At 38.6% G+C, this 24411-nt stretch overlaps 1 protein-coding gene across 2 annotated transcripts in view; it reads right to left on the bottom strand.

The window, feature by feature from the left end:
• Window positions 1-6531: 6531 nt before the first annotated feature.
• LOC125458655 (U2 snRNP-associated SURP motif-containing protein-like) overlaps window positions 6532-24411 on the bottom strand; it is a 59457-nt gene continuing 41577 nt past the window's right edge. For both annotated transcript variants that reach the window (XM_048544079.2, XM_048544081.2), the window contains 8 exons: window positions 23754-23919; window positions 21690-21785; window positions 20132-20195; window positions 15448-15598; window positions 9840-9950; window positions 9099-9355; window positions 7293-7457; window positions 6532-7087 (listed from right to left, as the gene is read on the bottom strand). In XM_048544079.2, the coding sequence (XP_048400036.1) occupies window positions 6952-7087; window positions 7293-7457; window positions 9099-9355; window positions 9840-9950; window positions 15448-15598; window positions 20132-20195; window positions 21690-21785; window positions 23754-23919 (1146 nt within the window). In that variant the 3' untranslated portion in view covers window positions 6532-6951. The remainder of the gene's footprint in view (window positions 7088-7292; window positions 7458-9098; window positions 9356-9839; window positions 9951-15447; window positions 15599-20131; window positions 20196-21689; window positions 21786-23753; window positions 23920-24411) is intronic.

A 24411-nucleotide genomic window follows, 5' to 3' on the forward strand; every position in this document is an offset into this window, starting at 1 on the left:
TATGTTCAAGACTGGCTTAAACATCATTTCAAAAACAAGTCACTCTTAACAGAATAACATCTAAAAAAAGCTTGAAATATTACTGAACGGCTATGAACAAGCAGCAAGTATAGAATTATCAAACTACTAATAAAAACAGAATGGGTGACTTTAGCTTCCTCAATATTGAATGGGACTCCCTGACAGCAACAGGCTTAGACAGGGCAGAATTTGTTAGGTGCACCCAAGAGGGTTTCTTGAAACAGTATGTGGATGGGCCAGCTAGAGGAGGGGTCATACTGGACCTTGTTTTGGCTAATGAGCCTTTCCAGGTGACTGACCTTTCAGTGGAGAGCATTCTGGTAACAGTGATCACAACTCCTTAAGATTTAAGATAGCTATGAACAAGGATAAGTCAGGACCTTGCAGGAAGACACTAAATTGGGGGGGGGGGGGGGGCGCAAATTATGTCTGTGTTAGGCAGGAATTAGAGAGTGTAAATTGGGAGGAACCGTTATTAGGCAAGTCCACATTTAACATGCGGGAATTGTTTAAAGACCTGCTGATCAGAGTTCAGGATTGGCTATGTTCCAGTAAGGAGGAAGGACAAAGATGGCAAGGTAAGGGACCATTGGATAACGAAAGAGGTTGTGAATTTAGTCAAAAGAGAAAAAGAAGCATATGTAAGGTTAAGGAAGCTAAAATCGGACAGGGCCCGTGAGGGACATAAAGAAAGCAGGAAAGAACTCAAGCAGGGAATTAGGAGAGCAAGAAGGGGCCAAGAAATTATCTTGGCAAGTGGGGTTAAAGAGAATACCAAGGCATTCTATACATTGATCAAAAATAAGAGGGTAACTAGGGAGAAGATAGAACCACTCAAGGATAAAGAAGGGAATTTGTACTTTGAGGCAGAGGATGTGGGCAAGATTTTAAATGAGTGCTTTACATCAGTACTCACACAGGAGAAGGATATGGAAGATAGTGAGATCTATGTGGAGCATGCTAATATGCTCAGGCATTTTGAGATCAAAAAAGAAGTGGTGTCGGGTCTCTTGAGGAGCATTAAGGTGGATCAATACTCATTATCCGATGGCATCTACCTTAGGTTATTGAGAGAGACAAGAGAGGAGATTGCTGAGGCCTTGACCAAGATCATTGTATCCCTGTTAGCCACTGGAGAGGCCCCAGAGGACTGGTGAGTAACTCATGTTCTTCTGTTCTAGAAGGGAACTAGGAATAACGCAGGAAACTACAGACCAGTGAGTCTCACATCGGTGATTGGGATGCTATTGGAGAGAATTCTTAAGGATAGGATTTACGCACATTTGGAAAAGCATGGCCTAAATAGGGAGTCAGCATGGCTTTCTACAGGTCATAGTTTACTAACTTGATTGAGTTTTTCGAGGACGTGACAAACATGATTGAAGAAAGTAGAGTAGTGGATGTTGTCTTCATGGGTTTTAATAAAGCTTTCGACAAGGTCCCTCATGGTAGGCTCATTCAGAAGATTAAGATGCATGGAATCCATGGTGATTTGGCTGCGTGATTTCAGAATTGGCTTGCTCACAGAAGGCAGAGGATAATTGTGTTTTTCTGGCTGGAGGTCAATGACTTGTAGTGTTCTGCAGGGATCCATACTCCTCTGCAGTTTGTGAATATATAAATGACTTAGGTGAAAATGTAGATGAGGGTTAGTAAGTTTACAGACAATATAAAGATTGGTGGAGCAGTGGACAATGAAAAGGACACAGTGGGATGCATATCAGTTGCAGATATGGGCAAAGAAATGGCAGAGTTTAATCTGGGTAAGTGTGAGGTTCAGCACTTTGGGAGATCAAGTGTTAAGGAAAATATACTGTTGATGGCAGGACACTGAACAGCATTGCTATACAGAAGGATCTTGAGATTCAACACCATAGCTCCCTGAAAGTGCCCATGCAAGTCGACAGGGAGGTAAAGAAGGTGCTTGGTATGCTTGCCTTCATTGGCCGGGGAATTGATTACAAAAGTCGGGATGTCCTGTTGCAGCTTCATAAGCCTTTGGCTAGACCACACTTCAATTCTGATCACCAAATGACAGGAAGGGTGTGGATGCTTTGGGGAGAGTGCAGAAGAGATTCATTAGGATGTAGCTTGGATTAAAGATTATGAGCTAAATGGAGGTGCTACAAAAAAATCAAGTTGTTTTCTATGGAGCGGTGGAGGCTGAGGAGAGACTTTATAGAAGTCTATAAAATAATGAGCTGCATTGCGTTGACAGTCAGAATCTTTCTCAGAGTTGAAATGTCTCAAACTAGGAGGCATGCAGAAGGTGTGAAGGGCAGAAATTTCAAAGGATATGTGAGGAGCGAATTTTTTACACAGAGGGTGGTAGGAGTCTGGAGCACACTGCCAGGGGTCATGGTGGTGGAGGCAGATACAGTAGAGGCATTTAAGGGACTTCTGGATGAGCACATGAATATGCAAAAATTAGTAAACTGTGGACCAAGGGAAGGCAGAAGGGATTAGTTTAATCTGGCATCATGTTTGGCACAACATTGTGGACTGAAGGGCCCATACCTGTGCTAAACAGTTCTATGTTCTATGGTAGCAGCATTCACTAAAACAACCAGTAGAAAGACCATGGCGATAAAAAAGCTAAATAATATAATCAACTGTTTGTTTTTATTCCACTAGTGCAATCAGCTTTAATCAAAACTTTAAAATACAGTCCTGTATGAGCTTACCCAAAACAGCAGAAAAGGATTTATTTCAAATTTTTGTCTTTGCCACGTAACATATTTGACAATAATGCAGAGCCTAAGGTTACGAATTTCACCCAAGTTTCATTGCTGCCAATTCCAGTTGCCATTATTGGAAGACCATTCATATTTAAAATTATCTGGGAAACAAAATGAAATTCTTTTGACATTCTCTGGGTTGAAATGTGTTTTACTTGCTTTCTCCTGAAAATCAAAAGACTGGAAAAAAGTTATGCAAACCTTTCTAGGAGATAAGACAATGGGGGTTACTGCTCAATGACTAGAAAAAAAAACCCAGTTTCGAAAGGGCTAGGCATCACCACACTATTGATTGCCTACAATCCTTTTGAGAACTAAACAGTGTTCCACAGACCCTGAATGCAAAGTAAAGACTTCACACATATTGCAGGCTCTCTCCTGAAATCCTGCTCTCAGCAGAAACCCCTAAGATGTAATGACATTCCAAATGCTAATATTTCTGCTTACTTTAAAGGGCAGCTGGTGACCAATCCCAATGATTCAAATCCAAACTGATCATAATCAGAGCTGAATGTTTCTCATCTACCTACAGCCATAAGCGATTCAAGTTTTATCAGCAGGAGAACAGAACATGGGAAGCCATCATATTCTATCATTTGTTTTCATTTCTTTTAAACATCATCTCTGCCCAGACTTGCCTTTTGTCCTATGAGAGCATGCCTGTTGATTTAAAAACAAGTTTTGTCCAAATAAGCTGACTGTTTTGAGTTCACAAACTAAGTTTGGTGTATGTTTGTCATACTTTTGATAGAATCTCTGAAGAGAATTAGTTATTTTGGTAATTGAATCAAGATATTTACACAAACCTGTGATTGGAGGGGGGCTGGGGTTTGATTATCAGTGCATTCTCCTGTCGCAATCTAACTTCATGCACAGAATTTGTTCATGATAAGGAGGCAGTGGAGAAGAGGCTGCTGCATTTTGATCCTACTTCTGTAGAACTGCAATTCATGACGGTACAGCATCTCTGACCCAGAAAAAAATAATTTTGTTCACAGAATGTTAAATATCTCCAACCCATCATAAAAGTTTTAATTTTAAACATTTAATGATCTTTCAGCTTTTACATTAAGCTCATTTGTGTCCCCATCTATATTTTGCTGACTTTAAACTAAAGGATAAACCTGTTCCTCACCTTCGAGCTATTTATGAGAACTCCTCAGTGACTGACTGCTTGGCTTGCTTCATCTTATAGTCACTCAATACCCGAAATACACTAGAATAATGCCATAATGAAATTCACATTGACGAACGTATTTAGACCTATATGAAGTGTTTTGAGTGCAGCGGTCAATGAACTCAAAATTTGGGCTTTTTGGGTATTGCGGATTTCTGTCCGATGAAAATCTTTTTACTGGTCCCTTTCTATCCCCTCAAGATTCTTTCACACCTCTGGAGTCATGACAATTTAAGACTCAAAATGGGGTTACAAATGGCAAAGAGTTTTGGAAAGCATTGACATGAAACCTTAAATCAGAAACAGTGGGTGTGCCTAGCAAAATATCTCTTTAGAGCGAAGACATGGACTGATCCTACCTACAAATACCCAGTTAAACTGCTTCCATATTTATAAAAGCTCACTCACTGATATAATGTGATATCAGTACCAAGGGCAAGTAATTTTATTCTGCATATTTGCTGTATTATAGCTAATGAGATCAATAGTTAAACAATGACAAGCAAGGTCAGCATCTAATTTATCCAGCAAATCTTCACCTGAACACAAGGGTGATCAGGCTCCAAAATGATCAAGGCACAGACTGTTATTCTAACTTCATGGGATCTCTAGGAGGGATCCTCATTCGCAGCTAATTCTGCTGAGCAGATCAGAAGCTGATGAATTCATTGTTCTTTTGTTGAGCTAGTATCCAAGGTATATGTTCAACCAATGCTTCATTTGTATTATTTCATGCAAGGACTTCATTCTGTCAATTCATGTTCACAAAGTCTTATTTAAGGTAAAAGAGGTACAGTCTCTAGAAATTCTGAAAAGTTGGGAGAAATTTCAGGGCATTTTGTAACAAGCCAAGAGACGTTTTTATGAAAACAGAAATCAACTTTGTCTTGATGAGGGGGCAGAAAGAGATATCCAGGGTTTTAAGTAAAAAGCTTTTCACATGGTTTTACTGGATAGAAATCAGGCGTCTGACAGGGCAGTAGGCCATGTCCACACAATTTTTTAAAAAAGATGTGAAGATTCAATGTAAGCTGAGACAATTAAAAAATTACAAAATTTAATTAACAGCTTCAGAAATACATTTCAAAGTACCAAGTTATAATTTGCATCATCTTGGGGCTGGGTCAGGAATTATCTGTCAAGCTGAATTGTCAGCTCAGATACCAAGTGAACAATTATTCATAGGCTCGGATGTACAGCACAGAAACAGACCCTTCTGTCCAAATTCATCCATTCCAACCAGATATCTGAAATTAATATAGTTCCATTGGCCAATAAACCTCTTAAAGCCCTCCTATTCATCTACCCAACCAGACACCTTTTAAACGTTGTAATTGTACCAGCCTCCACCACCTCCTCTGGCAGCTCATTCCATACATGCATCACTCTGTAAAAAAAATTTGCCCCTTAGGTCCCTTTTAAATCTTACCCCTCTCACCTTAAATCTATACCCTCCAGTTTTGGACCCCCTACACTGGGAAAAGACCTTGGTTAGCCATGCCGCTCATGATTCTATAAACTGCTATAACGTCAGCCCTCAGCCTCCAATGCTCCAGGGAAAATAGCCACAGCCGATTTAGTCTCTCCTATAGCTCAACCCTCTGGCAACATGCTTGTAAATTTTTTCATCTTCATATAAAATCAGCAGAGGAGAACATGACATTCGTGACTGATGATCTTAAAGGGTTAATATTCTGCTGCTATTGCTCAATTATCCCATGCATAATGGATATTAAATACGTTCCAATACCTCTATAACATGTTTTCAAACTAAAGTTAAAATTGACTTTAAAAATACTCAACTATCCAGCATTGATGCAATAAGTAAGTACTGGCCAGCTCCCTCTTAATCCTTACAATTAAAAAAAATTCAGCCACTGTACATGCTAAACCTGAGTGAAGAATCTCTCCATGTTATACTTAACATCAGTGTCCAAAAATTGTAAGAAAATTATACAAACAAGAAAACATGTCTTTAGTACAGGCTAGAAGCTGTCAACAGGTCTGCACATTGCTGCAACAGTGAAGATGTTGTTGAAAAAAACTTCTTGGATGTTGACTATGAACCAGGATTACAACTAGTTAAAATTCTGTAGTGAGGGGTTGAGAGAGAAAGCAAATGCGTACGACATTGCATTGTGATAATTCAGTTTAATACACTACTTCATTTATACTTGATGCATTACAAGAAACAATTGGAAGTATCTCCCAGGAGGGACTAAAAAGATGGAATACAAGATGTGAAAGGCTAGAATGCATATATTATGTATGTACATAACTATAACTTTGAAGGTGATGAATGAATAGGTGCATCAGAAGTCCCATTACAATTGAAAAATATCTATTCAATTTTTCATTCTAAACTGCCAAGCAGTTGTGCTGATATAAAGAGGAGAAGTAAGAATGTAAACATTTCCTTACAGAATCATCAAGGAATAAGTTTGCTGCTCTTCCTTAGGTCACATGTGGCACTTACTTAAGATGAATAACCCAAACCCTCACAGGAAAGACATATACTCTTTTTGATACAAGTTCTATGTGAACCCATTTAAACTAAAAAGCTTTTCTCCAAAAGAAATAAACTAATCAACATCATGAAAGGAGCCACAAAAGTTTATTTAAATGTTGCGGTAATTACAGAAACAGAACAGAGATGCATATGGGTCACATAACAAAACAAAAATACTGGCCCTGCAGCTCTTCACCGTGTATTATATATAAAAAAAACCCACAACACTTGTATTTAAGCAAAAGCAAAACTAGGTAGCGGAGCAGAAGTGAATTCTTTACACTGCAAGAACAACAGTTACACAGATTATTTCTAACTGATCACCATTTTCAGATCTGAATCATATTCCCATTTTAAACATGAGTTGCAGTTATCCAAATACAAAAGCAAATATTTATTCCATCTATAAAACAAATGGAAAAGAGTAACAAAGGAGCAAAACAAAGTACAAAAATGCTGCATCATCGTTTATGTACATAATAGCGCATAAGCAAACCTAATGGATGTCAGCGCTTGCTCTTCTTTGATTTTTTGTGAGACCGATGAGGAGTCCTCGAGCGTGACCTTGATCGCCTCGATTTCTTCGGAGAACTTGAACGAGAATGCTTTGACTTTTTAGGTGATTTTGATCGAGACCAAGATCTACCAACAAAATAAAATAATCGGCAAAAATAAACATTTCTAACGTTTATTGACTTACCATGAAATATGAATCCCGAATATTGATGAATCTATTTGAAAAGGTGTGTAGTTTCCACTAGTTAACCTACATGCTGAGAAAATTGTACGTAGCTCATTGCAGATTAACCAATTGCAAAACGCAGATTTATATGAAGACAGAGCAAACCTTTTTTTCCGTTTGCTGCTCTGTCTTGGGGAATCTTTATATGCTGGGGATGGAGACCGAGACAGCGTATTTTCTTTTAGTTGTGACCTTTCAGACCAAGGCGACACAGATATTTCACACCTGATGCTCCGCGAGGGACTTGGGGAACTTGTACACCTCCTTTTCCTGAAATACAAATGCAATGTTACAGCACCTCCAAGTCCATTGGTTAAAGCTTACTCAAATGGCATAGTTAAAATTGTTTGTCCTAAAGACTCTGAAATGTATGCAAATAACTACAGTGGTCAATAATGCTTTCCTTCTCAGTAAGAAGATGAATTTGAATTATATCAAGCCTCTTTCTATTTTATGCTTTCAGCTATGGAGATGACTCCCAAGCTGCTGTTTTCTCACTGACCCTAATCTATAAGTGCTTGTCTGCTAAGTTCAAACTAAGTAAATTTCTGAACAAGGCTGCTAATGTGAAACTTTGCCAATGGAACAGTAGCATGTTATACTCTTGACATCCAAGTTTAAGTCACATCTATAGGAACAGGACACTATGGAGGTCCTGGGGAGGGTGAAATGGGAGAGGGTGCAGAGTAGGGGAGTCAGATCAGGAGCAGCTATAATTGGTGGTGAGAGATGTAAGCATGAGGTCAGGTGAATAGTTACTCAGAAATTAGACTATGTATTTAATTGTCCAGCCTTTCCTAAGTATCTATTTAATTAATTTCATTGGAACTCTCCACGCTCTGATTTAAGTGAAGGCTTTCAGAGAATTCAAGGCACAGAAGAATTGCATGGTAGCAAGTTCAATTTCCAAGGCAATTCCTTTAGATTCTTCTACAGTGAGAATTCCAGGATCACATGCTGGAATGACAACAGTCTGATAATGGGAAAATCTGTGTAATGACTCTTCTTAAATGACTCAAATTGTTAAGAGTTCACTTATTCTTTAACAGATGTTACTTAAATTCTCACATGCAAGAGCATTGTAAGGACCTCTTCCTCTCCAACAATTAAAGATTTCTGTTCCTGGAGATTTTCTTTTACTAACCACTCAGGACTTCTTTCATCATTCACAGGACACAATAATGGAACCAAAACCACATCACTGCTTCATAAGTCACATAGTATAAAAAAGCAGATCAAACATAGAGCTACACCTGGTTCAGCCAAGCCGGAGCACAAATATCCTAATAATATATTTTGAGCCGTCTGCACTAATTCAGATGTTTCTGTGACAAACATCTATAGCAATTATATAGATCCCAATAAACAAATAATTAATATTAACTTTATGCCTATCAGAAACAAAACTGATACTGCAAAACTTCCTTCACAAAATAAATAGAAGACAAACCTTCAAATCTTTACCCTAATCTAAAACCCAAGTCAGAATCCACGTTAAACATGTGGGTTAAGTCAGTGAGGGTTTAACATAAATTCTAAATATTTAGTTACGTAAGAGCACTGTAACGTCCACGCAAACATTTTTAAAGGAAGGCAAAGCTTGATCATAAGATATAAAATCCAGACTGAGTGAAATTTCAAGGCAGCAGCTTAGCAAATAGCTGTAGCAATAGGGATACAAGTGCATCTTCATGCAATTTGCTCCATGGGCCAAAGGTAAGAATTCCATTGTTCTTTCTTTATTATTTGCCTAAAATAATTTGAAAAATTGAATGGTGCTAAAATAAAAGAATCACTGTAGAACTCAGCTGCAGGTTTTGGGACACCACATGAAATTTAATGGTAAGTGAGAACAGTCGGTGCAGCATTTCAAGAGATTCCTTCACTTTACTGTTTCATGTATTTGCTCACCTGGAGGGTGATGAGGAATTGCCTTTTTCCTTGTGCTTCTCTTTAGTCCGTGCTCGATCTTTACTACGTTCTTTATCCTTGCTCTTCAACTTATTCTTCTCCTTGTCTTTGATCTTGACTTTATCCCTCTCTCTGTCTTTGCTCCGTTCTTCAAGTCTATCTTTCTCCTTTTTATCTTTCTCTTTGGTTGTATCTTTTATTCTCTCAAGATCCCCAACTTCTTTCTCTAGTTCTTTATCCTGGTCTTTTTCCTTTTCCTACACAGTGGGAAAAAAGGTTACTTTCACAACTTTTTGTTTGCAAATTGTGAGCTTCATATAAAATGTAAACTATGAACTATAATAACAATTTCTTCTCAGATTACTAATAATTATTTGGCTGCTATCATGCATTTGATTTTCTTTAAGAAGTTAAATCGTAGGCATAACAGTTTTGATACTTTTTCCACTGCCTTCTATTTTTCTAATCAACCAGTTCTGAGATGTTATTACACACCTCTGGAGACTTGAACCCTGGCCTGCTGGTTCAGAGGCAGTGACAATATCACTGTGCCACAAGACAGCCCCTAAAAAAATATGGAATGCTTCAAGAATTTCCATGCCATCTGCTGCTCTCTATCCTTTAGTCGTTTACACTTTCTCATACCTTTCTGATGTTACAATTGATTTACGTTGCAGAAAGCCAGTTGCTGATTCTCTGCTCAATCTCAGGCAACTAGCCAACCACAGTTAACTCTCTTACCTTTTGTAATAGTTTACTTCTATAATGCTCAACCTGTTGTTGAAAAGTCATTCCTGATTTCTTAGTCCTTTTACCAGATTCCAATTCATCTTGAAATTTCATTACTTTTAGCTGAGAAAGAAATGAAGAGTTAACGATTTAAAATACAGTTGCCATTCAAAAACAAAAGACCAATATGTTTACGGAAGAATTAAATTTGTGATCAGGAAATGGAAAATGTTGGCAGAGAAATTAGGGAGTGCTTGTACGAGTCAAAGATAACATGCAAAAATAAAAGGACAGTGGATGCCATAGATTTGAAAAACACAAACACAAATTGCTAGGGAAACACAGCTTCAGAAGGTGCTGTAAAATCTGCTTTCTCTCCGCATTTGATGCCAAACTTGCTGAGTTTTTCCAGCAATTTTTTTGTAAGTAAACACATCGATGCAGCAAATAACTAAAAAGGCAAATAAAATGCTAGTCTTTCTTACAAAAGAATTTTAATTCTTGCTTCCTTTATTCCAATTTCAATTGCATCAGGGCTTAATAAGACCACACAAGGAGTACCATTGTACAGTGTGATTTCTTTACCTTGGAAGGACTACGAAGGTCCACTAGACTGATTCTTGGTGTGGTGGATTTTCCCACGAGGAGAATGGAGTGAAATAGGCCTAAATTCCTCAGAACTTAGAAGAATGAAAGGTGATCTCACTGAAAAATGTACATTTATTCAAGAGATTGACAGGGTAGATGCTGGGAGAGTATTTCCCTTGGCTGCAAAGTACAGAAGTAGGGATCACTGTCTCAGAAAAGATAGTTATCCATTTGGGCTGGAGCTGAGGAAAGATTTCTTTACTAAAGAGATGTAAATCTTTCAAATTCTGTAACTCAGAACGCTACGTTTGCTTAGCTGTTGCATATATTTAAGCACAACATCACACCAAGTCAACACAGTTTCACGAAAGGAACATCATATTTGACAAGTTTGTTAGATATTTTTAAAGGATATAACTGGTATGACATAAGGAGACAACTGATACACTTCAATTTCCAAAAAACATTCAATGAGATATCATACAAAGATTAGTATACAAGCTAAGTGCTTATGGACTTGAAGGTAGTAACACTAGCTGGAATGCAAGATTTGTTAATGGATAAGAAGCAAAGAGTAGGGATAATTAAAACATTTTTCAAATTTGCAGGTTGTTTCCTATGGACTCCTATTGCTGCGGCCTCAGCTTTGTGCAATCTATGTTAATAACTCAGATAAAGAGACAGAGCATAACTGTCTACATTTGTTGGCAATACAAAGTTCAGTGTCAGCGCAACCTTACGGAGAACTCAACAACTGCAGAGAGCTATCAACAGGTTAAGTAAGTGGGCAAAGTGGCAGATAGAATATACTACAGCTAAGTGTGAGGTTATTCACTTTAATTCCAAGGTTAGAAATTCAGAATTTTAAAAGCATGAGATGTTTAAATGGTGGTACACAAATAAACCTGGCATACACAGTGTGCAGTTACAGCAATCAACTAGAAAGGAAAACTGAATGTTGGTCTTTATTGAAAAAGGACTGAACTACAACACCAAAGAAGTTTCACTATATCTGCACAAGACTTTGGCAAGACCACATCTGGAGTATTTTGTATAATTTTGATGTTGATATTTATTAATTTGTGGGGTGTGGAAGTTGATACATGATCAGTTAGTTGGGCCGATGTTTTCTGTAGTTTAGAAAATTGTGAGACAAGATCATTTAAGCATCCCTAGCTGGAAGACTTAGAACAAGGGGCACAGTCTCAAGATAAGAGTCTGATCATTTAAGACAGAGATAAGCTGTACATCTTTGGAGGGTTGCGACGATGTTCCATCATCTAATATATTTAAAGCTGAGGCACAGATTTTTGGCCTGCCAGACAATGAAGGGATATGGGAGCAGATGAGAAAGTGAAGTCAAAGATGACCCATGATCATGTCCAATGGCAGAGTTAGCTGGAGGTGATCTGATTTCGGTTTCATAAAGTAGCTATTTAGATGTGAAGCTAATTAAGGCTTATGGAGATTGTCACAGAAACGTAGAGTTCCTTTGAAGTAAGTCAGACACGATCTTACTGAATGACAGAATACGTTCAAAAGCCTACTCCGACCCGCTTTCTTTTGTTCTTAAAGTTCTCTCCCTAATATTGTCATTTAGATTAAATTAACTTTGAAAAACTAATATATCATTCCAACGTCTATATGTTTCAATGTAATTTTAGTTTTTAATAAAAATGTAACAATGTTATCCAGCGTTTTTAGTTCAAACACTAAAGCATACAATAGCTTGAAGTTTGTAGACAGCAGCAACATGAGTGGAGTCAAATAAATTATTCCCCTGACCATTGTCCTTCACCAACCGATCCACCGTCTAATTTTCTTCATTTTACCACTTGCCCATAAAATATTATACTCTTGTAGTGCGATCGGTTTCAAGATCTGCCTAGCCAGATGCAGAACTACTGTGATTCATAGTATATGAAAAGCATTTTCCAAGTTGCCTTAGTAAGAGGCAATAAATGTTGCATTACAGGCATATAAGAAAAAACTGAGCTACAGTAATCAAGAACGATTGATAACAAAATTGGCTACATGGTTTTCTATTCCTTACTTATTCAACTGTTGTCTGTTATTGTGCTGTGGCTAAAAAAAAGACAGCAATATTACTAATAATGTCATTAACAAAAGACGGAATTTCAAATCAGGACTAGTTACAACACAGCTAAATGGAGTTCTGTAAATGATTGTCTCTCTTCAAAGGAAGTTTTCTATATCTGCAACAGTTAGAACTGTTTGACAGATCAACACAAGGCTACTCAACTCATGAAACCTAAGGTATGTTTAGGCACTTCCATAGTCTTTGCATTTAGGTTATATTGGTTCGTACGATGTGGTTGCCAGGTCTACATTTATTGCGTGCCCTAATTCCCATCAAGTAATTAGTGGTGAGCTGTGTTCTTGAGCTGCTGTGATCCACAAGGGAGTAGGTAAACTTCCTGATAGAAAGTGAGTGATTTCCAAAATTTGACCAAGTGACAGTGAAGGAACAGCAACGTAGTTCCAAGTCACGATGGTAGGAGAGTTCGAAGGCAACTTGCAGGTAGTGGTGTTCCCATGCATCTGAAGCCTCACCCTTTGAGGTGGTGAGATCATTTAGTTGGGAGGTGCTGTTGAAGGAACACTGGGGAGTTACTGCAGTACACCTTGTTAATAGTTTAAACTATTACCACTGTGCAAGTGGACTGCTTTGTCCTAGATGGTGTCAAGCTTCGAGTTTTATCAATGGTTAACAGTGAGTTTGAAACTAGTCTTCAGTACGACTGTGGAGATGTTTCAAGGTCCATGGCCTTTACCATAACCAATGTCATCAGCCATTTCTTAAAACCAAGTGGAATAAAGCAAATCGGCTGCAATCACAGGCGTCTCTGATACTTGGAGCTTCCAGGAAATTCCAAGGAGGGGTCAGCTACCAAGTAGTTCTGATTATCACTGCAAATGTTTCACCCTTGTCTTCTACACAGATGTGCTGAGCTCCCCACATCATTGAGAATGGGGATATATGTGGAGACTGTGCCTCCTCCTAACTGTTTAATTATCCACCACCATTCATGGCTAGAGTCTGATCAACTGGTTCTGGGACTTTCCTATCTGTCATTCTATACCTTCATAAAAAAAGATATTAAAAGCGAAATGACAAAGTCCAGAAAGATAGCACTGCCATTGCTAAACTTCAAATTCTGCAACTGTACATTATTTCAAACGATGTATTTTACTTGAATTACTGCAAAGCAAGTCTGCTGAAACACACAAGATTTAAGCAGTTCCTTGGAGTGACAACAACTGACAACCAGTTCTGGGATTCCCACATAAACGCAACAGTCAAGGAGGCACAACAATGCCTCTTCTTCCTCAGGCAGCTCAGGAAAATTGGCATGTCCATAAGGTCCCTCACCAAACTCTACAGATGCACCACTGAAAGCATATTGTCCGGTTGCAATAACAGCCTGGTAAGATAACTGCTCTGCCCAGGACCATAAGAAACTAAGAAGGTTGTGGGAAAAGCACAGAAGCCAACCTCCCATCGCCGTAGAAAGGCTGTCAACATCGTCAAAGACTCCTCTCATGCTGGTACTGCTCTTCCACAACCTTCTCCATCAGGCAGAAGGTACAGAAGCTTGAAAACATGCGCAAACAGGTTCTTCCTTGCCATTATTAAACAGCTGAATGAACACTCTAACGTCAAATAATGAGACACTGGTAACATTGAACTAGTAAGAACTGCCGATGCTAGAGTAGGAGATAACACAGGCGGTGCTGGAGGAACAGAAAAGCTGAAGTTTCAGGTCAGGGCCCTTCTTCAGAAATGGGGGAGGGGCAAGGGAGCTCTGAAATAAATACAGAGAGGGGTGGGGTGGGGCTGGGGAAGGTAGGTGGGATAGTGATAGGTGACTGCAGGCAGGCAGTGGTGAGACTGGTCAATGAGTGGGAGGGGCAGACAGGTGGACGAGAAGACAGACAGGTCAAGGAGGCAGGGTTGTAAGGGAGATAGGTAGGAGAGAAGACGGATATGTCAAGGAAGCGGGGATGAGGGGTGCTGGGAAAGTAGGTGAGATGGTGATAGGTTAGACATCAACAGATGTCCACCTGCACATCTGCTAACATAGTTTATTGCATCTGCTGCTCCTGATGTGGTCTCCTCTACATTGGCGAGACCAAGCGGAGGTTTGGAGTGCACCTGCACTCTGTTCGCAACAAACAACTACTTCCAGTCGCGAGTCACTTCAACTCCCCCTCCCTGGATGACGTGTCCATCCTGGGCCTCCTCCAGTGTTACAACAACACTAGCCAGAAAATGGAAGACCAGCACCTCATATTCCGCCTTGGGAATCTACAACCCAATGGTCTCAATGTGGACTTTAGATTAGATTCCATACAGTGTGGAAACAGGCCTTTCAGCCCAACAAGTTCACACCGCCCCTTGAAGCATCCCACTATAACCCACACACCCCTGAACACTACAGGCAATTTAGCATGGCCAATCCACCTAGCCTGCACATCTTTGGACTGTGGGAGGAAACCGGAGCACCCGGAGAAAACCCACGCAGTCACGGGGAGAATGTGCAAACTCCACACAGACAGTCGCTTGAGGTTGGAAGCGAACCCGGGTCCCTGGCGCTGTGAGGCTGCAGTGCTAATCTCTGAGCCACCGTGCCGTCCTTTACTAGATTCAAAAGCGCCCCAATCCCTGGCCTCACCCCATGACCAACCTTTCCCTAGCCCCATGCTTCCTCTCTATTTATTTGAGCTCCCTTTGCACTCCCCCATTTCTGAAGAAGGGTCCTGACTTGAAACGCCTGCTTTCCTGCTCTTCTGATGTTGCCTGGCTTCTGTATTCGTAACATTGATCTTGTTTTGTGCACCTCCTGTACAATTGTAATGTGTATGCCTTGATCTGTCTAAGCACTCTTTGATCTCTATGTCCCTCTTTGCTAAAATCTGCCTGTACTGCTCACAAAACAAAGCTTTTCACTGTATTTAGGTACATGTGACTGCAATAGATCAAATCAAATATGGCACTGTTCAGTATTACCTCAATCTCCCGAAGTTTAGCACGTTTCTCTTCAGACATTTCTAACATTTTTTGAGATTTTGAATCATAAGGATCTTCCTTCTGTCCAGATGACTCTTCAGACTCAATGCCATCATCTTCTTCCTCCTCAGATTCCTCTTTTATTTCCTCCCTGACATACAAAAACACTCAGAATTAACTGCTTTTTGAATATTAATCAATGACCTGCTGCTGAAAAGCGTACTTCTGTCTGTGTTTACGTAGAAGTATACACTTCTCCAAAAGATCAAAGATGCATCTTTAACACTATACTCATTGTATTTATAGACCTATTGTTCTAAGATACTGATTAGTAAGCACTAGAAAGTTGAGCAAATGCTGTAATCGAGAAAGGCAGTAAGTACTAAAAACACAATGTATTGCAAATGGGTGGCATGAAGCAAAATTTGAAGTGCACAGCAATAAAAGATAATTTTCTTTCAATTACTTCAGTTTACATAAGTGTAATCAGTGAAGCTTTACCATTCAGCTAAATGTTTAGTTGTAAATGCTATGTCAGACAACATGTTTTCTTCAACTAAGAAATGATGCCTGTACAGAATAGAGGATAGAGAGGCAAACTGCAAGATTACAAATGAGACAGCCCTTCCAAAAATACTGACCATTTGTGGGGCTTTGCCTGGCCTGTTCCCTACCCATTCTCATGCAATTTCCAAATGTTTCCTTTCCAAGTTTTAGTTTCCTCCGTTAACCTCAGAAGCCAATTAATAATAGTTATATAATATTTTACTATGTAACTGAAAGAAACAAGTTCCTCTTTGAAGACCGGGGAAATGAACTGATCAGAAGTTTTCCTTCCATACAAAACTCTAACAAAGCAAGAAAACCTAACTTTAGACTCTGTATCAACAGAGACCTGAACTAGTAGTTAAAAGAATGACTGTCTTGATCTCGGCAAAAGATCAGTAGTAAATAGATGTCAAATGCTAGATCAGTCTTGGATATTAATTTCAAGCAACAGCACAGTTTATTATAAGGTCACCATCTAAAACTTTACAACTATCATAGTGGACACTAAAAACTGGATAAAACCCTTCAGACTACATGTGACAAGTAATGAATTTTGTAAATATTAACTCTAATCGTAAATGCCGTAAGGGTTTTGGAATAACCTGACTTCATTTGCATTTGATGTAATTTCAACATTGAAATGTCATGTTGACTAATTCTATAGATTTTTTGAATAAAGTTTATTTTTGGAATCCAAATAAAATGTAGGGAAAGCATATATAAGTATCCATCCAGAGATATCCTCAGGTACTCTTGTAATTAGTCCAAGATGCCCACGTATATCAAGTGAAATCCTAAATTTTGATAAGTTTCTTATCCGGGAGCGATTATAGGACAAACTATACTGCTAATGGTACTAATGGTACAAACCCTTGAAATGCAAAGAACTGCCCTAGTAACACAAATAGGATCATTTCTGGTCCAGTTAGATAACATATAAACTTGCCAAATTAGCATATTAATAAATGGAAAGTGGATCATTTCTGGTTGTGCCTGGCACTTGCGGGAGAAAGGACTGTTCCTTAGCATGCTTGCTATAATGAGTGTTTCATTCCTGGCGTAGTTCAAATGATACCATGTTGTAATGTCTACAACTTACGTTCAAAATAATTTTATATCCTTAGAAATGTAATTTTGGAATAATAATATACATTTTACAGGAAAACAAACTGACAACCCAGAAAGAATCACATGGAATCATAACCCATTCATCATTCAGAAAACTAAAAATATTCCCAAATGAATTTTCAAAAAACATATAAAGTTATGTACTTAAAAGCTTGATTTCAAACCTAATGCACACTGGAAAAAATGCCACAAATAACACAAAATGGGTTTCTGGATAAGCATCAGAAAACAACTTTCTTCCACTTAACATTTTAGGTCTTTCTCAATGAAAAGCCTCCTGTAAATCAGTAGTGTTGATATTAAAGGATAATAAATCGATAGCTGGAACTTTATTCTAAACAATGGAAAACAAGTCTAACAGAAGCAATCTGTCAAAATGATGAGTAACACAGACTGCTGTATTTAAAATTGTTGAGCATCTCTTCTTTCACCCAGCTTCTACACAAATACTCCATCACAACTAATATGTACAGTTACTAAATGAAACAGAGCGACATTTCAAGAATTTTGTTCCAAGGCTTGCAAAACTTCAGTTCGGAGGCAGCAGGACAACGTAAAGAATAAAATTTCTTTCTGACCAGGCCTGAACCTTCTTTACAGGTCTAACAAAGACTGATGAATAGGCTATCAAGTCTCAGTGCAGGATCCCCACATGAGCTATTTTTCTGAATCCAGAAAATCCATTTCATATTCTTCAGGCACAAAATATACACAGGTCTACCCATAAACCTGATAAATCGCACCCTCTATTCAAAACACAAATGAATCACCAAAACAAATGGCTTTAAAGTAGATTTTCAAGTGTTGCAACTTGCAGCAATAGAAAGCAACTGTGACAGACAATTTGTAAAAGCTCATCTGCACTACCTCAACAGTAGAATACCACGTCTAAAATTAAGTGATTAACACTATCGTGAACATCCTGCACAGGATGATAGTTTAGAATGACTTAATTACAGACTCCATACAGTTTACAGCCCTAGAGGTTTATTGACTGTCAGTGATGTTAAGTGAATGTTAATCTAAACATATAGAAAGCTTCAGGATTTACAATCAGTCAAGCATGCAAATTTAGCATGCCATCTCTCAGAACCATTATCTTTCTGCACACACTGACAACCAAGATCAATTCAACACATATTTACTGTTTTGAAGGTGAGTCAATTACTCTTCACAATAGTAAAATTAACATGACACCTAAATCTTGATATTGCTAACAATGACTAATTCAATTTTTAAAAAAATATATCATTCATGGGATGTGTGCATTCCTGGCTAGGCCAACAGTTCCTGCCCCTATCTAATTGTTGTCAAGAAGGTGATAAGTGGCCTGCCCAAAACACTGCACTGCATGGGGAGTAGGTACACCACCTGTGTTATGAGGGAGTTCCAGGATTTTTATCCAGTGACAGTGAAGAAAAGATGACACAGTTCCAAATCAAACTGGTATGTGGCTTAGAGGGCAACTTGAAGATGGAAATATTTGGATGTACCTGCTGCCCTTGTCCTGCTAGGGATCAAGGTCATGGGTTTGGAAGAGGCTGTTGAACTAGCTTTGGTGAGCTGTTGTACCATGTTTTGTAGATAGTTCACATGGCTGCTACCAAGCAGAGTGAACATTGATGGTATCGACAGGATGCTAATCAAGCGGCTGCTTTGATCTGGATGAGATTGAGCTTTTTTGATTGTGGTTAGAGCCACACTCATCAAAGTAACTGGGGATATGCCATCACACTCCTGATTTGTGCCTTGTAGATTGTGGACAGGTTTGAGGGGGCACTCTACTCATTTCAGGATTTCCAGTCTTTGATGTGGTCTTGTAATCAGGGTACTACACGGCCAGTGCTGTTCAATTTCAGGTCAAACTCTGAGGATATTGACAGTGGAGAATTCAGTGATGGTTGAATTGCCTTGTTGAAGGTGAGAATTGCCTGGCACAAATGTTACTTGCTATTTATCAGTTAAAGCTGAATGCTGTCCAGGTCCTTCTGCATTTGGACACAGACTGCTTCAGTTCGAACGGTTACACCAAGCATTATTCAACAAACATCCTCACCTCTGACCTTATGACACAGAACTTCTGCAGATACGTGTTATGGCTGATGTTATTGACCATCGACAACAACAATGTTCCTTTGTGCCAGGTTTGAATCCAAGCAGTGGAAGGTTTTCTTCCAATTCCTACTGATTACAGGTTAGCCAGAGCTCCTTAATGCCACATTCGGTCAAAAGATGCCTCAATGTCAAGGGCTATCAACCTCACTTCCCATGTTGGGTGCAGCTCTTTTGTCCACATTCATTTGAATGCTGATCAGGGGTTAATGGGCCCAGCACAACCTAAATCGAGCATCACCCATCACTTTTCAACCGATTGAGAGGACTGGACATGCCTGGTCAATTTTATACAGTGTCAGGTAGATGCCAGTGGTGCAGCTATACTGGAACAGTTTGGCTAAGGGCACAGCTATTTCTGGGGCAAATGTCTTCAGTACTATTTCCAGAATGTTTTTAGGGCCCACAGCCTTAGCAGTAAAGCAGGATCTTCAACCACATCTTGACATCACATGAAGAGAACTGAATTGGCTGAAGGCTGACAAACAAATACAAAAACATTAAACCACTCAAAACAGTAGATCCAGCTGCCTTTATGCACAAGACCTCATTTTGAGTGCTACCCTGGGTATGTAGTTTTCTATGCAATATCTAAATGGATAAAAAGACTGCAAATACCAACAAAATAATTATTCTGTTCCAAGGAAGGGTCACCCAACATCAACTCTTGATTTTTCTCCACATATGTTGACAGACCTGAAAAACTTTTCCAGCAATTTCTGTTTTTGTTTATGAAGTAATCATTCCAACTCAGTTGCAGTAATGAAGGAAACCAACTTATTCATCTGAAATGATTAAAAAGTCTTACTTCTGCTTTTGAACAGTTTGGCAAAGCACACTAAATTCCTGAAGAAAATAAAAGCCAATGCACAACAGGTAGTACAAAGCAACTTACTTAATCTCAACTTTTTCTTCTGATTCTGGGTGGTCAAGAAGATCCCATTTTGACATGGTCATTGCTGCCAGAATAAAATTTATATTTCAGTATTTCATAAACAGAAAGTGTCATATGTATGTGTATTAAATGCCTCATCTGGTTACTAAAAAGTCAGCAAGATATTTTAAACCATTTAATCTATTCGGGCGGCACAGTGGCTGAGGCTAGCACTGTTGCCTCACAGCACCAGGGACACGGGTTGGATTCCACCCTTGGGCGGCTCCACCCTCTGAGTCTGCAAGGGTTTCCTCCACGTGCTCCGGTTTCCTCCCACGGTCCAAAGATGGGCAGGGTAGGTGAACTGGCCATGATAAATTGCCATAGTGTCCAGGGATACTTAGGTTAGGTGGTTAGACATGGGAAATGGGTCTGGGTGGGCTGCACTTCGGAGGGACAGTGTAGACTTGCAGGGCTGAACGGCCTATTTCCACACTGTACGGATTCTATGATTTAGAAAGAGAACAAACAGCTACAGGTATAATACAAATTATTCCACAGCCATCTGCTCAACCTACAGATACAGTGGCCAGCTAATAAGTTGCATCTGGGTTCCTTATTCTTGAAGAGCAAGATTTCGCCTCAAAGGTGCCAGTCAGGAGGAGAGCTGGCAGCAATTTAGGCCTAGAAACATCACTGGGGTAGTGACCACGATTGAAGCTTGGACCCACCTGGAAAAAAGGAATGGCAGGGGCACTTCTAGATAAGGCAAGTAGTCAAGGGCCACCTGGTCGTAGTCCAATCAAACAGGCCTCAGCAATGGAAAAGTGCGCCATTACTGGGAAAGTGTTTGCCACAGATAGGAAACCACAAGCCACCCATCTTCATCCTGAGCTTGCAGCGAGATTGCCAAGGATTAACAGGTAGCTTCTCCACATGCTGCAAATCTATGGTTAATGGGAAAAGGCCCTTAACTGGCTATTTAACTGTCTCACTTGGCCTCTGGGTGAGAGAACCATCTGCCACCTTCTCCACTGCAGCCAAAATGCTGTGGCAATGGGAAGAAAATGGACATACCACCCACTCCTCATTTCTTCATGATTTTTCAGTCATATATACTTTTAATCTCTGGTTACAGATTTCCACCTCAAAGGCTTGCATCAAGTTAATCTTTCTTAAGTTGAAAACGAATTTCTTTTTATGACCCAGCTGGTTACATAATTTTTTATATCATCTCAACTCTATCACCACACAACAAATGCACTAATGTAGCTACTTGGTTAAAAACTGTATTATGCCTAATTGCTTAATTACAAGATCTTCTTGGATCTTTGTGCCATCAAACTCTGAAATTTGAGAGTATGTTTAAAGATATTCAACAAATGTTCAGAATTACTTAAAATACATCTACTTATATCCAAACCTTAAATGAAATATTCTGTTGGGAATTTTATTCTAAAGCTTAAATTTCTATTTGGACAACAGATGATCATAGTATTAACAAATATTCAATTAATTTGAAATAGTATTTGAAATGATTGTATCAGCATAAAAATCAGAGTGAATTGAAAATTCATACCATGAGATTCCAACTCAGATTCATCCACAGTTTCCCATTTTGAAGGTGCAATTTTTAACAGCGGCTCTTCCTTTTTAATTACTACAAGTTCCTCCACTAAAAAAGAAACAAGACAGCTATGTTCTTTAAAACCATCATAAACTGAATAACCTGCTGGAAATCTGTAGCTACAACTATTCTTAGGGGTTGCCGCAATGTGAATTACAGTGCCATTTTGTTTCTTCTCTGACTGCTGCAATTATGTTCGTAGCACTCGTCAGAATCAGAAGATTGTAGGTTCAAGTCCTAATCCACGACTGGAACACAAGTGTCACAAATTTACACTGATGGAAGTACCATCTTTTGAATGAGGTATTAAAACTGAAGCCCGGTCCGCTCTCTCAGGTGAATGTAAGTACCCTGCAGCAATATTCAAAGAACAGCAGGAATTTATAGATGATGTCGTAGCAAATAGTCATCACTCAATCAACATAACAAAACAAGTTACCTGGTCATCAACAACTGTTAGTGGGAATCTGCTGTCTGGACATTGGTTGCCACACATCCTATATTGCACCAGTGACTATACGTCAAAGGATTTAACTGGCTGTTAAACACTTTGGGATTTCCTGTAATTTTGAAGTCATGTAAGTACTTATTTTCCTCCTTCCGTACAAGACATGGGAAACCAAGGGTTATGGGGAAAGGATGGGAAAGTAGAAGCAAGGAATGTGTTACGGATTAGATCACACCCCTTGAAAATATATTAAGTTAGCTTAGAGCCTAACTTTTTCTTATTTTAAGAGAAAAGTGTAAGGCACTGCATTCCAGATATAATTTGATTGGTTAAACTACTCAATTTTAAGCAAAAAATGTTTTTAAAAAAAAAATTGCAGTTAAAATATAAAATAAAAATGAAAAAATTGACTTATTTTGTAACTATCTAAATACTTAATAAAATTATAACCTACCAATTAACTGTTCTAATATAGTAACATCCCACAAACACACCCTTGGCTTGGCAACGGCAAATTTAGGAAAAAAAGATTGTCTCACATGCAATTCTATCAGCAGGAAGAGAACCCCAGCTTTTAGCTGTAACCAAGAAAAGAATAAGTGCTTCCACATACAGCTTCAAGTCCCCAGCAACTGCTGAAAGTTAAAACTAAAAATCCTGGTTCTATGGGAGCTTGACCCCACCCATTCAGGCTGCTTCTAGTATTCTAACATTTAAAAAACTCCACGGCCTCATAAGCTGTTTACTTTACTGGCTTTGAGCAAAATGCTTTGTACCTCTGTTTCAACTTTTCTTCATTTAAAAAAAGGACAAAACACTCCTCTTAAACCCAGAGTAAATTCATAAATGTCAGATTAGCTACGATCCTATAGATTGACTGAGTAGGCGCAAGGTCTTACTCTTGTTTCAATTTCTTCAGTACTTAAAAAACATTATAGCCAAATAAGATGTCTCAAGAATTTCGATGGTACCACATGAATTCAACTTCATCTTTCCTTGGTAAAAGCCAATAAGGAAGTCACCTCTGACTGAGATTATTTATACATCTTTAATTTTCAACCACTGAGCATAAGTTAGAATATAGTAACCTGGGTTCCACAGGATTGAGAATTATTGAATATTACTGCCCCATATGAAGCTATTCAAAACACAGGAGTGTAACTGTCCCTGAATGAAAACGGGTTTAATTTTAAATATAGACTTTTAGTGCCTAAATGAGAATAGTTGCAAAATAAAAGACTTCTTTTTTGAAAAACACAAATTAGAGTGAAGAAATCCAATAATTTTCTCACAGCATCGTAGACTACTTGCTACATTGATTAATAACAACTTTGTAGAAACACTAATTCACAAAAAACTGACCAATACCTGTATTATATGTATAACAAATTACCTTAAAACAAGTATAAATTGTTAATGGTTAAAAATATCTTAAATACACAATCTTTCCGACATTGGGTAAAATAACCACCACTCAACTCAAATATTGATATAACTAAAATAAACGTACAAGTGCCAACAATGCACTTATCACCATTAATATTGACAAAGACGATTTATGTGCTTACTTGGCATTCCATCAAGGTCATCCTCAACTGATTTCAAAGGAATCCCATCAATATCATCTAAAGGTGCTCCATCGAGTGGGATTCCATCAATTGGCAATCCATCAACATCATCCAACGGAGCAATTTGGTCACCATCAATTGGTGTACCATCCACATCATCAATCACCTGAATAAACATACATTACAGGAACACAAAGAAGAGTTAATCAACTTAATACTGATACACCACATGCAAACCAAGCAGTGCATACAGTCAGCTCGCAGATAAACTAAGATAACCAGGTAGGTGATGGAAGCAATTTTGATTCATTAAAATGCAAATTAGTTAGATTTCATTCATACAACATTTTAGACAACTAAGGCATGAAGCATGCTTCCAATGTCTATACTTGGTGATGGTTGTGGAAATAGTTCCCAAAGCTTCCGTCAGGCTTGAATGGCTGGTCATGGATGACTGATAGCCACTAGTTTAAGCATCCAAAGTGAAATTGTGTTTTTATAAAAATGAAAAGAAATATGACAGTATATTCTGGTAGAAATTAACTGTGCTACATTCAAACATGTTAATTTATGAGCCTTAACTATTACAGGTGAGCTTGTCTACTTGTGTGCGTTAACTTTATTTAAAAGCTTATATTAAGAAATTAATGATGCAATT

The sequence above is a fragment of the Stegostoma tigrinum genome, chromosome 15 (genome assembly GCF_030684315.1).
Source record: "Stegostoma tigrinum isolate sSteTig4 chromosome 15, sSteTig4.hap1, whole genome shotgun sequence".
Lineage (NCBI taxonomy): Eukaryota > Metazoa > Chordata > Chondrichthyes > Orectolobiformes > Stegostomatidae > Stegostoma > Stegostoma tigrinum.